Source organism: Balearica regulorum, chromosome 4 (genome assembly GCF_011004875.1).
Source record: "Balearica regulorum gibbericeps isolate bBalReg1 chromosome 4, bBalReg1.pri, whole genome shotgun sequence".
In the NCBI taxonomy this organism is placed as follows: domain Eukaryota; kingdom Metazoa; phylum Chordata; class Aves; order Gruiformes; family Gruidae; genus Balearica; species Balearica regulorum.
In genome coordinates, this window is record NC_046187.1 from 23,199,809 (window position 1) to 23,215,776 (window position 15,968).

A 15,968-nucleotide genomic window follows, 5' to 3' on the forward strand; every position below is an offset into this window, starting at 1 on the left:
ATCGACATCGGGTTGGGTTTGGGGGTGTGTGCACTGGTGCCCCCTCAGATCTGGGTGCGGAAGCACAAGTCTGTGCCCGACATCTTCTGCGCGTAGTCCCGGTCGAAGCGCTCACTCTGGGCCACAGTGAAGTGGTTCTTCCAATCGCCAGTGGTGCCTGGGGCCGGGCGAGATGGAGATCAGTGGGAGTTGGGGGGGATGACGTGCCAAGACCTCCCTGGGACCACTCACCTTTGCGCATGAAGGGGGAGACGCCCTGGTCCATGAGGTGGGAGGGCACCATGCTGTAGTTGGTGGTGGGGTTGTCCCGCATGGCCTCGAAGGAGGTGTGCCGTGTGATGGCATCCAGCGCTGCCTCCGACAACTCCCGCCCCAGGAACTGAGCCACCTTGGCAACCTCCCGGCGGAGGTCCTGCAGGGCAGAGGCCGATGCTCACCACCCCCCACCATCCCCACAGACTCCACACCACCATCCATCCCGGTCCCTCACCTCCTTCAAGTCCTCGTAGAAAAGGTAGAGGATGGGGTGATCCTTCCTCCGCTCCCAGTAATCCTTGACATGGTCATACCAGGAGCCATATGCTACTGCATGGGGAAAGCAAAACAGGGGGTGTCAGGGGCTGACAGCACCCCACAGGGTCCCTGCATACATCCACGGGTGCCCTGTCCCACCTCTGCCAGCCATGAACTCCTCCAGGTACTGGGCCCACGTCCCGGGGTGTGGGTGCAGCTTGTTCATCAGGTCAAAGTGGTAGAAGGAGACCGCCACGTCCTTGGCATTGCGCCCCACATAGATCATCTGCAGAAGGCTTGGTGACCCATGTGGGCTTGCAAGGTCCCAGCGGGGCAGGTCCCACCCTTATCTCTGCTGGGTCCTCCAGGTGCATCCCCTCCAGCCTGTTACCTTGCAGCGGTTTTCCCAGAAGGATTTGGGCAAGATGCGAGCTGGGATGTGGGTCTTGATGATGCGAGGGGACGCCATGGCCTCCAGCTGCTCTGTGCCTGCAAAGGAGTTTTCCCCAGGAGCGCTCCCGCTGCCAGCAGGGTACCCCCACCCCCAAAACCAAGCCTGCCCCCATTGCGGCACCACCTGCCTCCTGCCGCCCCTGCTGCTCTGCTACCTGCCGGCATCTTCCCAGGGGCAGCGAACTCCAGCATGGGCACCCGGTTGATGATGGCATCCCGTTTGCATTTTTCAGGATCACCACCTTTCATGATCATGTCCACGATCTCGCTGACCCAGGTGGTGCCTGGCAAGGAGAGGTCGGGCGTCCGGCTGGCGCCATTCCCGCTGGAGCCCCATCCCAGGCACCAGAGTGGCACTGTCTGCCAGTGTTGCCTTTCGGCATCCACCCAAATCCCTCGGGGGAAATGGTGCCTCCCTTCTCAAGCACGGCACTTCTCTGGTGCCTGGGGACACTCACCGGATTTGGGGAAGGTGACCACCACGATGTCCTCGGGGCGGCTCTGGAAGGCGTCAACCCGCTCCCAGTTGTGGGCGAAGGCGCAGACCATGGGGATGCCGTGCACCATACGCCAGGGCTGCCGCAGGTGAGTGTCCAAGTCGGCCATCCTGCCAGGGACGGGGGCGTTGTGTGGGGGCTGGCTGATGGCAGCGGGGAGCATCACAGGGCCACCTCATCCCCTGGGATCCCCCAAAATCCCTGCTGAGTCCAGCCATCCCGGCCACAGGAAGAAAACCATCCCCTGCTTGCTGGCATCCTGGGAGGTGGCACGTGACTCCCGCAGGAATTTTGGGGGCCAAGTGGTGATGCAGGGAGCGTGGAGGGGCACAGCTGGCCCTGGGGGACTCAGGTCAGTGCAGGTAGCTGCCTGTACCAAGCTGGCAGTGCTGTTCCTGAGCTGTAAAACCTCACAGGGGCTTTGCTGGCAGCAGTTTCAGGCTGTTCTGCCCTCTCCCCCGCCCCAGCTTTTTTCCCCTGGCTCTGTTGCGGAGCAGCGCAGGGAAGCACTGCTTGGGGGGGGCTACGTGAGGGTTTGAAGGAGATGGGAAGGAGGAGCGGGGCTCGCAGGACTCTCCCCAGGAAACCTTTCCGCCCACCAGCTGGGACAGAAACACTCAAGATGCTGGCTGCGAACCCCCCATGCTGTAATTTTTGGAGAGCGGCTTTGTGGCTTGCCTCCATCTCCCAGGGACTCGCGGGGACACGAACCCCCTCCGAGCCCGCCGCGCTCCCCCATGCAGACCCTCCGCTTGCGAGGCTGGGGTGCCCCAAAATGGGCTGAGCCCCCAGACCGTGGCCGGGGTCTCCCCGTTACCTGCCTCTTCGTCCGGAGCTCTGGCAGGGAGGAGGCAAAGCTTTGCCCGCAGCTTGGGGGCGGATTTGTTATTTTCCCCTTTCCTGCGTGGAAGATGGAGGCGCGGGGAGGTGCCTGGGGCTGCGGGAGGCCGGGGAACGTCACTAGGGAAGGGACTCGCAGTGACCCGGTCCTGGTGCCGCGGACGGAGAAGCGCAGGGAAGGGGCGAATGGGGATGGGGACGCAGCCCCCCCATGGACAGTCCCCACTCACCTGTGATGAGCTGTGCCGTGCTCAGCACCCCCGGTAAACACAGGGATGGCGACGGGGCGGAGCGCACAGCTTCCCCCTCTGCCCGCAGAGGTAAACACAGGGAGGAAATCCCAACCCACATCCTGGGGGGGTTTGAACATGACCCTTTCCCAATCCGGGGGTCACCCCCGTGGATGTCCCCAGCTCCTCGCACAGGTGCGCAGCTCACTAGCGGGATGTGGGGGTCAGGCTTTGGTCACTTTTGTCAACCCCCCCCCCGCCGCTTTCAAGGCACTCAAAATACAGGTCCAAAGTTTGCAGGCTTGCAAATCACGAGTGCAGCTGATACCATGCTTCTGGGAAAAGGGTTTAAAGGCGCCAGTAAGGGAATGCTCCTCCTTACCTGCTTCCCACAGGCAAATGGGAGCCGGGAGGGACCGCGGAGGGCAGGAGAGATGGGAGCCGGGCGGGGGTGCAGCTCGCCCGCCTGTTGGCAGCCTTAACAAAACCATCTCTGATTTGTCCCCAGGGCCGAGTTCCCAGTGAGGCCGGACATGCTGTGCTGGGCGTTTGGGTGTTTTGCGGGCAGGAGCATGCCCCTGCCTTTCATCTGTCCATATGCCAGCAAAATTGGCTGCATGTGCAAACCCCGTAGGTAAAGCCAGGAGCTGGGGAAACACAGGGATCTCCTTCAGCATTTAAATAAATGCATGGAAAAGATTTATTCCTGCAGGAGAGCACTGCTGCTCTTTAGGAGTCGGATCCGGGTTGCATCTCTTTGGGGATGAAACACCACCACAAGACCACCTTGCCAAAAAGCTGCAACCTTGGAAATTCAAGAACAGGCTGGAAATGGGGCAAGACTGGGGAATTTGGGGCTCCAAAGCAAACCCTTGCCCCCAGTGGGATGGGGATTGGTTTGCTCCAGCCATCCCTGAGCAAGGGCTTGGCGCAGCCGGGTCAGGAGATTGCAGGGTGGGTTCCCCATCCAGCAAGGCCAGCGATATTCCCAAACATGGTGATACACCAGCAGGGAGGTGATTCCCTTCACCTTTGCTCTGCAAACCACAGGCCGACGAGCTCCGGCCCGCCCAGGGAGCCTGGGGCGAGCCCCGCCACCGCCCACTCTGTCAAGAAACTCACAACCCAGAGGCATGAAAGCTCCTGGGCATGCCAGAGCTGTGGGGGTAGGGGATTCGCCAGCACTTTGGGGTTTTTCCACTCTTCGCCGATCTTTGCTCCCTCCAGATGCCTTGGTAGAATGGGGCTGGGGTGGCCCGAGGTGGCAGGGGCCAGCGGTGGTTTTTGGGAGGATACCCACCCCCAAAGATGCCCAACCACCACCAGCTAAAAATCCATCCTGCATGCTCACCCTCCCACCTGCCAAGCATGGGGGTGCCCCCACCACTGCCTGGGATTTAGGGGGTTCAGCCCCCTCACCTTTCCCCACAGACAATAGCTCACCCTCCAGTTATCCCAATTTATTGCAGGAGGAAAAGCGATTTGGCACGAGGATGCTCCATCTGAACCCACCCTCCCCGCCGGGGGACCAGGGAGAAGCGGAATCCCTCCGGGAAGGGGGATAAGCCCCTCACACTTCCATCTGGAAGTGGAGGTCAGAGCCTGCCATGTGCTCCTGGTAGTGCTGGTCGAAGTGCTCATTCTGGGCGACAGTGAAGTGGTTCTTCCAGTCCCCGGAGATCCCTGAGGGGGTGAGAAAGCAAGCAGGGTAAATCCTGACACCCCTGAAATATTTGCAGTCACAGATAGGGGCTGCAATACAGCCCAGGGACACCCCTCCCAAGCCCTCCACGGCTGGCCAAATCCCACCTTTCCGGAGGAAGGGGGAGAGGCTGTGGTCCATCAGGGCAGTGGGTATGGTCTCATAGTTGGTGGCAGGGTTCTTCCTCATCTCCTGGAAGGAGGTGTGGTGGAGGATCTTTGCCAACGTCCCCTCCGTCACCTCCTTGCCCAGGAACTGCAGGATCTTCTGCACCTCCCACTGTGGGTCCTGTGAGACAGCCAACATGGGGAAGCTGGCAAAAAGGCTGGGGGGGAGCAACCGAGGTGCCCTCCCCTCCATCCCACCCTCACCTTCTTCATGTCTTCATAGAAGAGGTAGAGAAGTTGCTTCTCCTGCTTCTTCTCCCACCAGCCCTGCACGTGCTCATACCAGGACCCGTAGGCCACTGTGGGATCCAGGCAAGGGGTTAGCCAAAAAGTGGGGTGGCGGGGGATGCTCTCCCCACTGACATTTCAGGGTGGGCACCCTGGGGCTCAGCCCTGACCTTTGCCAGCCATGAAGGTCTCCAGGAACTCGCCCAGCGTGCCGGGGTCAGGGTGTATCTTGGCCATCTGGTAGAAGTAGTAGTAGGAGACGACGACATCCTTGGGGTTGCGGGCCATGTAGATGACCTGAGGACAGCCAAGGATGTGGCTGGGGGATGCAGAGCAGTGCGTTCTCCCTGCCACCTAGTCGGAGAGAGAGGTGGGGGGCACCCGTGGTGCTACCTTGCAGTCCTTGTCTCGAAAGGAGGTTGGGAGGAGCTGGACTGGAAGATGGGTCTTCACTAGCCGTGGGGATGGGGTTTTCTCCAGCAGCTCGACGCCTGCGGGACAGAGGGCTTAGTGGTGTGAGCCCCAGCACCCTCACTCCCGCCCCGGCTCAGCCCCCTCCCCACCCAACCCAGGGGAGCAACCGGACTGGGGGGCTCACCGCTCGGCATCTCGGGGATCTTCATTTCCAGGAAGGGCACCCGGTTGAAGATGGCATCCCGTCGGCACTTCTCGACATTGCCATCATGGTAGATCATGTCCAGGATCTCGCTCAGCCACGTTGTGCCTGCAGCACAGGGACAGCGTTGCAAGGGCTGCCATCGCACTGTCCCCGTCCCCCCTGCACCCTTCCCCGGGGCCACTCACCCGATTTGGGGTAGGTGGCAATGAGCAGGTCATCTGGCCGGGCTTGGAAAGCCTCCACCTGCGGCCAGCCCTCGATGAAGGACTTGTAGAGGGGGATGCCATGGAGGCTGCCCAGCTCCTCCCTGACCGTGTCTTCTCTCCCCATGGCAGACGGCGGGTCCCTGCTGGCTGTCCTCCCTGCCGGCAGCCGCTGCAACCTCGGCACTGGCGGGATCCTGTGGCGGGACCGTGGCCGGGGCAGCGCCCCGTTAGGCAAAGTCCACCCCGGATCACGGGCGGCGGAGGTGGTGCCGGCGGGGGGATGCCCCATCCCCCTGCAGGACACCTCCACAGAATGTTTGGTGCCGGCCGTGCGCTGAGCCCAAGCTGTGAGAGGCCGGGAACGGAGCCCGGCATCGCCTCTCGCCCCACCCGGCCACGCTTCTCCCCCCGCGTCACCCCTTTAATGGGTGCCACGGGGGTTCGGAGCTGCAGGGAGAGCTCTGCCACCGCGCCCCCATCCCCATCCCCGGCCGTACCTGCTGGGGTCCTGCGGGCGATGGTCGGTGGCGCCACTGCTGGCCCCGGGAGCCTCGGCACCTTCACCCCTCCCGCCCCTCCCCAGGCGTTAATGGTTAACGAAGGCCGGCTGGGCTAAGGGTCACGGAAGATGGGAAGCAGATTTAAAGAGCCAACAGCCGGGGCGTGGGGTGGTTTGGGGTGGGCATCCCCCAGGGAGACATCGGGGGGGAGCGGCGGGAGCCCGTAGGGCCTCCCTGACCCCAATCCCAACTGGTCACTGGCAAGGGCCGGGCAGACGGACCCTTATGGCAGGCACGTGGGCAAGTTGTCTGGCAGGGGGCCCGGTGGCGCGGGGGGGGCGGGCAGGAGGGGCGTGGCACACGGGGCCGGTGCCGGGGGACTGCGGTGCCGTCCTCGGCCGCTAGAGGGCGCCACAGTGCGGGGCAGGTGCGCGGCGGCGCCGATGCTTCAAAGGCCTCCAGCGGCCGCCAGGGGGCGCTGCCGCCGCAGGATCGGTGGCGCCGGGGCCGGCGGGAAGCGGGGTCCCGGCTCCCGGGTCTCTGGCCAGCGGGGTCCTTGACTCGTCTCGTCCGTCTCCGGGCGGCCTGGGGATCGTGCTGGGGTGGCTTCCCAGCCGCAGCTGCTCCCGGTGCCGCCGCCGCGTCTCTCTACCCGCGACCGAGCGGACACCGGCGCCCCCGGGAGTGCTCCGGGCCGGGGTCGGGGTCGGGGTCAGGGTCAGGGTCACGGTCAGGCTGCCGCTGTGCTGGGCACGGCTGCGCTGCGCCCGGGTGTCCCGTCTCCCCGGGACTCCTGCGGGGCGGCTCCGGCCGCGGCTCTCATGGTCCTGGCGCAGGGCGGCCGCAGCCGGCGGGTGGAAACCGGGGGCGGTGCTGGGTGAGCGAAACGGCGGGAAACAGGCAAAATTAGGGGGAAATGGGTGAAAACCGGGCCAAAACTGGGCAAGTGGGGGCCGTTTCCTCTCTTCTTCCCCCGCTCGCTGCCTCCGCTGTGGGAGTGGGGGCACCGGCCGCTGCCAGTTAGGTGCTGCCTGAGATCAGGTCCGTGCCCTGCCCGCAGGCAGCTGCAGGGCTGCCGGTGCACCTGCCTGTCCCCACAAGCAGCGTGGTGCTGCCCCCAGACCCCCTGGCTCTCAGCTGGGGGCTCCTGCCAGGACCCACGGGTCACCCTGGGCAGGCACCGCACTGGCTGCTGCCCACCGGGTTTCCTGGCCGCAGGGTAAGGGGAGCTGCCCTGCCTGTGCTGCCGAGGCAGCTGCAGGTGAGTGGTTTGTTTTCCTCTCCCCCACGGGTGCCTGGCTGGGGCCCAGTGACCCCTCTGGGGTCCCCTCTTGGGAGGGCAGCAGGGGCAGCTCAGCCTTTGGGGTTGGGGGTCCCCAGCAGCTCCCAATTTCCACCACAGGATCAGCCACAGCTCGATCACACCGGCACCTCCTGGGCCTGGAGAGAGGCCCTGTCCCTGGGCTGTGATGGGTGGACATGTCCCCTGGGGGAGGAGGGGGCCCAGCAGGGCTGGGGGTCTCCTGGGGCAGCCAGTGACCCCTCCGGCCACCAGGTTCCCTCCCCCCAGTGCAGGCACTGGCTGGTTTCTTCTCCTCAGCTCCTTCCTGGAGCAGCTGCTGGCAGGACAAACCCCTCTGGCCTGGTGCTGGCTCTGCCCGAGCTGGGGAGGACTCGAACCAGTGAGTGTGGGAGTTGCTGCTGGGGGGAACTGGTTTCTGCTGGGGTTCAGCCCTTCTTCCCTGCCCGGCATCATCCTCATGGGTGATGCCCAAGGGCTGGAGCCGGCAGCGTTGGGTGCTGCCAGGGCAGGGCCTCAGAGTGGCTCTGGGCGCTGTGCGAAGTCCTGCTTTTACTGAAAACTTTTTTTTTCAGTTCAAAACATGCTGCAGTGGGAACAGAGGCCACTTGAAGGATCTGTGCTGGCTCGTGCAGCCCTGTCAGTGAGAGGGTGAAGCCAGGCTGGCCAGGCACAGGTATTGATGGACATCCTGGTGCTGCTGGTCCCTCGGGAGGTGTAGGCAGCTCAGGTGAGGCTGCGTGGCTGTGCCCAAGCATGGGGAAGGCTCATCCCGACGCCTGGACAAGGAGCACGGCCCTGAAGCAGCAAGGATGTGCCCGTGAGGGGAGTGCCCTGAGGCGGTGGCTGAGCAGACCTGTGCGGTGGGACCAGAGCGCTCGGTTCCTGGGCCGGCTGTGCTGGCAGGACGCAGGGGATCTCTGGTGCTGCTGGAAGGGCCAGGTCCCCGCAGGGTCCCTGGAGATGGAGGGGTGGGCAGGGGCCATGGGTCTTGTCCCTAGCTGTGGGAGCAGGGTGCTGGTAGCTACCGTCCCCCGGGGGCACCAGAACCAAGCGAGCATGACAGAGCTGGGCTTGGCCAGAGCTCAGGGCGTGGTTTTGCACTCGGCCACTTTGGCTTTGCTCCTTGTCCTGCCAGTGGGGCAGCTGAGGGATGGGGATGGCAGGTGCCGTCCCCCAGCAGGGCTCCTCAGAGGGCCCTTTGTGGGGAAGGAAGCGTCCTGGCACTGGCAGGGCAACACAAGTGGGTCACTGTGGACACTGGTGCACGTCCCTCAGGGCTGGTGGGCACTGTCGGGGTCTGGTGTAGACCCTGCCAGCATTGATGTGGTACCAGCCCCAGCCTGGGGCTGTTGGTCACCAGTCTGTGCCGCTGCTACTGCTGCTGCTGCATGGGGTGGGTGGATTTTCAGCCATATCCTGGCTCTTTCCCACTGAGAAATGGTACATTTCTGGTGTCCCATCCCTATTTCTCCTTCCCCTCCTGTTGCAGGTGTGCAGCATTGGGGAGCTGCTGCAGAAAGAGCCGGCAAGGGGCTGGGAAGAGCTGCCCATGCCCAGGAGGCAGCAGGGTTTGCAGGGGCAGCAGCTCTGGCACCTGTTTGGGCCATGCCATGCCACTGTGAGTTCTGACTGTCCCACGTCTCTCCCTGTGCAGGAATGGACAGACAGGTGGACAGAGGAGCCCCAGTCATGCCAGGAACCACCCCCAGCTCTGCCTGCACCCGCCCAGTTCTGCATGCCTGGAGATGCTGCGAGAACTTTGTGGTTCCAGCCTGGTTGCGGCTTCAGGTCAGTTGCTCTGCCTCTGTTTTGTTTTGTTTCTGTCCCCATTTTGTTTCTGGTCCAGCTCATGGATGACTCCAGTTCTTTTGTGACTGCAGCTCGTGGATGGCTCTGGCTAGTTTCAGCTCAAGTTTCATGTCCAGCTCATGGACTTCTCCAGCTCATTTGCAGCTTCAGGTCATTTGTTTCTGCCCCCAGTTTGTTTCAGGCTCCAGCTTGTTCTTGCTTCCAGCATGTTTTAGGCTCCAGTTGGGTTATATCTTCTCTGGCTTCATTTCATCTCCAGCTTATTTGCAGCTCCAGTTCGGTTCCATCACCTTGCAGCCTGATGCACTGTGGGCTGTGCTGGGCACTGAGGTATCCCGGAGCTGCAGGAACAAGGTCCATGTTGGTTGCATTGGCGTGGAGAGGAATCGGAGCGAAACTGTGCTCTCGGCTCCCTGGGCACTCCAGGCACAGGATCCATGGCCCACACCCTCCCCACTGGAGGGTCTCTCTCCCCTGAACCCTTTTGAGCACCTTTCCTAGCACTTCTCACCCACTGGGCCAGGGCCAAGGAGACCCATCGCCCTGAAATCAGCTCCAGGATGCTGACACAAGGTACGAGCTGCAGGCATCAGCTGGGACGTTCACTGGGGATGGTCTGGAAATTCTGCAGCACCCGTGACACTAGCAGAGAGCACGGCTGGAGAAAGCAGGAGGAACCCAATGGCACGGGAGCAGGCAGCAAGCTGGAAGGGCCCGGTACGCTGCGATGCCAATACCAACCCCCCCAGACTTTGGGCCTCAGCACCCCAGGACTGTGGCAGAAGGATGGCTCTTTGGGCAGCTCCAGGCTGGGCTCTGCCCCTTGCTGGGGCTTCCTTGCGAAAAAACATGAGGAGAGTGACTCTGGCAGGTAGGAGGCGGGTAGGAGCCCAGGAAGCCATTTCCGAGGCTGTGGGTGACAGAGGTAGGTGCAAGGAGCCCGGTGAGGAGGGGGAAGGCATGGGAACAAGTGTGTGCCTGGGAGAAGGGAGGGACACTGGCCAGGCCGTCGCAGATGGCTGCCGGTGACATGGGGCCACACATGGGGGACACCCAGCACCGCTGAAGTGGTGTGATGCTTTCATCTTCTTGAGCGTTTCAAACAGAAATGGGAGCAGACCAGCTTTCATACTCACTCTTCCAAGAATTGGCTAAAACCCCGTGGCTTCATTATCCTTCCTGGTTGATGGATTCAGTCCTTTCAACAGCAATCAGGGCTGTGCATCAAGCACCAAACCCAGGCAAATGAGGGATGTCACACATGGGCTGACAGAGAGGGGAGATCAATGGATGTGTAACATACTTTATTTGCAAGAAAACTGACTTCCATCTCTCTCTTCCTCCAGAACAGCTTCTGCCTTGCCCCTGTCATCTAACACAGCCCCCTCCTCTCGCCGTATTTTCTCTCTCCCCATATTCCCTTTGTTTCCCCAAGAGTCTCCTGGGGCATGACAGAGACTCAGATCCCTGTCTTCACGCAAAGAATTTGTTCCCCTTAGCAGTACACGCAATTTAATAACTGCATGTAGTTTTAAAAGCAGTTTATAGTTATAGGCAAGAACTAAATGTCCTTCCTTCTCCTCACAGAATTGGTATGAACACACAACTTGTGTTTTATCATGTGTTTCTGCAATGCCAAGCAATGCATTAACAGCAAATCATTTCTGAAATCAGAGGTCTGGGACAGGATCAGACTCATCAGGGTGCACTTCTCCCCCCAGAGCAGTCCCCACCAAAGAGCTGGAACAGCCCCGTGTCCCGCCAGCACAGCCCTTGGGCTCACCAGGGCTGAGAGGCTCAGAGCTGCTCCTGGCCCAATGCTTTTCACTTGCCCCGTGGCCTCCAGTGGCAAAACTACATTAGTGCAGAGCAACTGTGGGCTTAGAAGAGTGAATTACCTACATGGAGAATGTAAATGGCAGCTTTGGGTGCCTAGTGCTACTCTTAATAGCTTCCTTCTGCTTGCAAGAACAATCTTTCCCCTAGCAAAGCCACCCAGTGCAATTAGCAAACATAAATGTTGCCGTTTGCGTTTCAAAAAAACCCCAAAGCTTGCTGCCCAAAGTTGTTCAAAACCTGCAAACAGACTAAATTAGGTGTCATGGTTAGAAAAACTTTCTTACAGTGATCTTAAAAGTCTTGTCCAACCTAGATGATTCTATGATTTGAGTAGCTGATCCTCTGTGTTAACCTTCAGAAGCCCTCACCCTTTTCACCACACTGACCTTTTCTTTGGCAATTCCTTAAGTGATATAGAAAGCTGATTCTCACTATGTATAGATCAAGAAGTATTTGTACTTGATTCTAGCAGGGAAGAAATCTTCTTGAAAGTAGAGCCAGGCGGCCTCAAACCGTGTTCAGTAACCACTGCCATGTCAAATTATTTTTCCTTATTGCCATCCCCATCCATTTTGCCTGCTCTAAGAAAACCACTGCCCCCTCCAGCAAAATCAGGGACCTATACGGGAAATCAGTTCAGCTATAGGTAATTTCAAGGTAGTTCGTGTTGTGGTGACTTCATTGGTTTTCTTCTTTCAAGTGTTACATGCCAGCCTTACACAGAATCTATCTATTTATGCTAAATAAGATACAAACAGGTCTAGTTCTGTCTTCTGAGGACCAAGCTTACACAGTCGTATTTTCTTTCTGTTATGGCCAAACCAGGAGTTTTCCTTCTGTCTGAAACAGAAAACAGTAGGCTAAAGCAAGATTAAACAGAAAGAGAGAAATGAATCACTCCCCTATTTAGAACAGGATGAGGATTTAAAAAAAAAAAAACAACCAACAACAAAAAAACCCCAAATAAACCACTAACCAACAAAGACTGTAAAAACCCCAAAGCCCAGAAGGATATTTTGGTAGTAATCTTGCCAGTGCAGCTGCTAACATAAATGTTTTCTAACAAAAGTGCATTTCATGCACCAATGTGTGACAGTTAACCCATGAAGGCTTGTGCAATGAGAGCAAGGTTTGGGGAGCAATTACCTTTGGCCGCACTGATTTGAGGTGAGTTTGGTAATTCTGCTTTGCTTCAATTTCTGAAAAAAAAAAAAAAAAAAAATCAGAAAGCCCTTCCTAAAGCCTGGCAGGGAGTTGATGGCATTGGGGCAGCTGGAACTGGAGAAATCCAGCAAAACCTGAGCAAAATACCTCCTCGGTACTGCAGGGCTTAATTTGGCAAGGGAAAGAAAACTCGATTGCAATTTCATGGCCCGTCCTCTTGACCAGGGAAAATAATTCCCAGTAGTGCCTCTATAGCCACTTGTTGCTGAGCAGAAGACGAGAAGCTCTTGATTCAAAGCAATGCAGTCCCATTGTTTTCTGAACAACTTGGTCCCATCTGCTTTTTATGGGAAAAGCTACTTCATGACAATAGAAATGCTCTTAGCTCATCAGGCTGTACCTTGAAGCAGCTTTTCCTCATGTTCTCTTCTCATCTTTGAGTTTCTTGGATTATTTTTAGTTTAATATTACTGTCACATTTGCAGCAGAGATGAGTGTAGCAGTTTGAAGAAGCAGCCTCCCAGAAAATCAGCACAAGAACTGCCATTCAATTTGTCCACTATTTCATTTTACACCCTCCTACTTGATTTATTGGTGTAAATAATATCAAATACCTGTCTGAGTATGTTTGTCTATTGCTTTCTCAGCAAACCTTTCCCTCTTCTGAGAACATTGATGGTGAGGACCAGGACTAGGATGCCAGGCAAGGGTGTCCCATGAGCCTGTCGGTGGCTGAAGTGTCACCCACTGCACATGTGAGCAGAACTCATGCCAGCTCTTCTTAAAGCGACTGCGCCTTTATGTATATTCATGGGCTTATGTTCCCCCCGTTAATGGTAGATGATTTACAGGAGCAGTAGAGGCTGCTCTCCAGCAGGTGAGTTAAATGCTGCATGACCTTGCTTTTTGAAGGGTCATTTACCCTTTGAATTGCATTTACCCTTATGGCTTTCAAGTCAACTATCTTATACATTAGTGGTAGAGCCCCAAAAGCCCTGTTTTGGCTTCCAACCTCCCCCCACTTAATTTTTGTGATTTTGGCTACTCTCCTATTCCTCCACAAAACCAGCTCCTATCTATCACTCATGAAAAAAACTACAAGCAGTAGAATGTTTGAGACCTCTACCAGAGTTTTCCTACAAGTTACCTGCTCAGAGGCCCCACTGCCATTACTGCAGTCCTTGGCTTCCCTAAGTTTGAGCTGTAAATGGCTGGAACAGCTTATGGCTGGAACAGCATCAGCAAAAACACTTCTGGCCAAGTGTCGGTAATATGGCTTTCATTCAAACTCTGGGAACAGCATACAACTGAAATTACAAGGACTTCCAGCTCCTAAGATCTTTAATGAAGTGACTGCTAAAAAGAAATACTGCAAACCTCTCAAAGTGCTTCTGTGATTACCCAGTGCTGGTACCTTTGGGACACAGCATTATAAATTTCCTGTTACAAGCAATGTTACAATGAGACCCAACTCTGCAAAACTGCATCGATACTGTGAAACTTTTTTGCTGAGCATCCTTCTACCTCGCCAAAACACTATGTCTCCAGGCATGAAAAGGTAGACCAGTTTGTCACCGCTGCGTATGTGTCGTGGTTTAACCCCAGCCAGCAGCTAAGCACCATGCAGCTGCTCACTCAAACCCTCCTTCCCACCCCACCCCCCCCCGTATATATACAGTTATATACGGTGCATGACATTCTATGGTAGGGAATATCCCTTTGGCCAGCCTGGGTCAGCTGTCCTGGCTGTGCTCTCCCAGCTTCTGCTGCACCTGGCAGGGCATGAGAAGCTGAGAAGTCCTTGACTTAGTGTAGACACTACAACTACCTAGCAACAACTAAAAACATCAGTGTGTTATCAATGTTATTCTCATCCTAAATCCAAAACACAGCACTATACCCACTACTAGAAAAAAAATTATCTCAGCCAAAACCAGGACAATATGGCAGAGGACATCATGTCCTTCTAAGTAAAGCATGGACATGCTGCACACATTCTGCTGATGGCTTCTCATTTGTCATGTCTTAGGAAGCCTAAGGAAAAGACTTGCAATCATGACAAACAATCTCTGTCTCCCAAGGGCTTTAGAGGAAACAGATAACCTGGTCAGGCAGGAGGAGTCAGGTTGGATACAGAAGATGGAAAGGAACCTTCAAAGATAGAAGCACACAGAGTGAGGAAGGGCACCTAAAGCACCAAGAGACGGTACTGGGAGAGATGGGGAGAGAAACACTGCTTAACCACCGCAACTTTGCTCACTGCAAAGCTTAACTCTGCAACATAAACCACTCTGGGCCGTGTCCAATACCTCCTGTGCAGCCAGGGGGTGAGGAGGAGGAAGAGGGCTGATGTGGTGGTGAGGTTGTTTCAAGCTGCTCATGGCTGTATGAAGAGGCAGGGTGCAGGACTTGAGTTCATGATCTGTGCTTCCAGCCAGTTCCAGCTGCTCCTGTGAGCCGGACCCTCACACGACCTCTGCTCAGCTGTAGCAAGGACATCCTTACAGGATGACTTTTGGCCATCCTCTTTTCCAAGCATCCCTCTGGCTAGTCAGCTGCGACTCCTGAAGAGTTTCTGGGGAAAAAGTAATTCTGCTGGTCCTGAGTGAAAAGGCAGAGCCTGACCAGCTGGCTGGCCCTCTTTCCCCCTGGGTAAGATATCGAGTGCCTTCTGTTTAACAAAACTACTCGGCATTTGGCCCATGCAAACCACAAATGATGCGTTCTCACCCAAAGGGAGTAAAAGTGTTTCACCTCCCCACATGCAACAAGTCTCTTCTGTTAAAAGCCCCTTCTAATTTTAGACATCGCGATTAATTTCTGTCAGCCCATGGAAGGCATCTCTGCCAGACCACCTAGCTCAGACCATGCCCAGAGCTACCATCCACTTCAGTTACTGTTTCAGATCCACAAAGGATGCAACCCTGGTGGTTTCTCCAAACAAAACCCACCTTGGACTCAAAGAGATTGCCATGTCCCCTACAATCAGAGCGACATCAAGTACCTTCTGAAGACATCAGTTCACCTAAAATAAGCCCCCCAAAATTTGTGTGTCCTTCATACTGTCCTGTGTTGAACTAATCTTAAAAAACACAACTAAAAGCTTAAGGGACCTATTTCTGGTTAGAGGTGCTTTCTGAGACCCTGATCTATTTGCCAACTGCTTCTTTTTCATGTAGTGCTTAGGAGCAAGAGACAGTGAAGCTTAAACAGCAATCCTCCCGTTGGGTTGACAGTTGGACTTGATGATCTTAGAGGTTTTTTCCAACCTTAATGATTCTATGATTTTTATTAGGGAAAATATAAAGTAACCAGACAAACAAAACAGAAATGAGAAGGCTCATCCCCAATTCCTGGTCACTGCACCTTCCCAGGGACTCTTGCTCCTGGTCTCTGCTGCAGCTAATGCTGGGACCCTGGTCTGCTCTCTCCATGCCCTGAGGTCCTTGAGGAGCTCCTTGTCCCCCTGCCCACAGCTCCGTCAGCTGCTCCAAGCTCCTTTCAAGCTCTCCCTGATCAAAGTGCATGCAGGCTTCGCTACACTGGGGCTCCAACCAGCTCTGTCTCCAGCAGTTTTAGGGCAAGCCACGTTCAGAAGGGGGGGGGGATGCTTGAGACAGCCTGCCTGATCCCAGCACAGGGGTGAGATGGGAGAAGGTGCACCAACATAACAGATCTTGTCCTGCCAGTCTGACTTTATGAAGGTTGCTGTTGTGCTGCCCCATTTCAACTAATTAAATGTGCTGGGTGTGTGCTTCTTGGAAAGCTTCAGTATTACACTCACTGGCTCCTCTACCACCTCCTTCCCTGTTATTTTATTTGGCAGAAGGTAAGCACTCATACTCTGAAGCTGAAGGTGCTCCCAACAATTTTCTTCAACAATTGGGTCTTGAGGGAT

At 56.6% G+C, this 15,968-nt stretch overlaps 1 protein-coding gene and 1 long non-coding RNA gene across 2 annotated transcripts; both read right to left on the reverse strand.

Annotated features, from left to right (window-relative positions):
• Positions 1 to 20: 20 nt before the first annotated feature.
• LOC104629398 (uncharacterized) lies at positions 21 to 5,858 on the reverse strand. The gene is given in 17 exon segments (XM_075750681.1): positions 21 to 157; positions 232 to 412; positions 491 to 585; positions 673 to 799; positions 905 to 1,002; positions 1,122 to 1,250; positions 1,425 to 1,573; positions 2,653 to 2,767; positions 4,106 to 4,216; positions 4,343 to 4,523; positions 4,607 to 4,701; positions 4,801 to 4,927; positions 5,024 to 5,121; positions 5,229 to 5,354; positions 5,435 to 5,598; positions 5,600 to 5,647; positions 5,649 to 5,858. Coding segments are annotated over 17 exon segments (2,139 nt in total). The 5' UTR covers positions 5,831 to 5,858; the 3' UTR covers positions 21 to 44.
• A 4,432-nt stretch (positions 5,859 to 10,290) lies between these two features.
• Positions 10,291 to 13,578, reverse strand: LOC142601689 (uncharacterized). Its single transcript, XR_012835255.1, has 3 exons — positions 12,685 to 13,578; positions 12,053 to 12,105; positions 10,291 to 11,746 (listed from the first exon to the last, which is right to left on the reverse strand). It is a non-coding gene; the product is annotated as an uncharacterized LOC142601689 (long non-coding RNA).
• Positions 13,579 to 15,968: the final 2,390 nt, after the last annotated feature.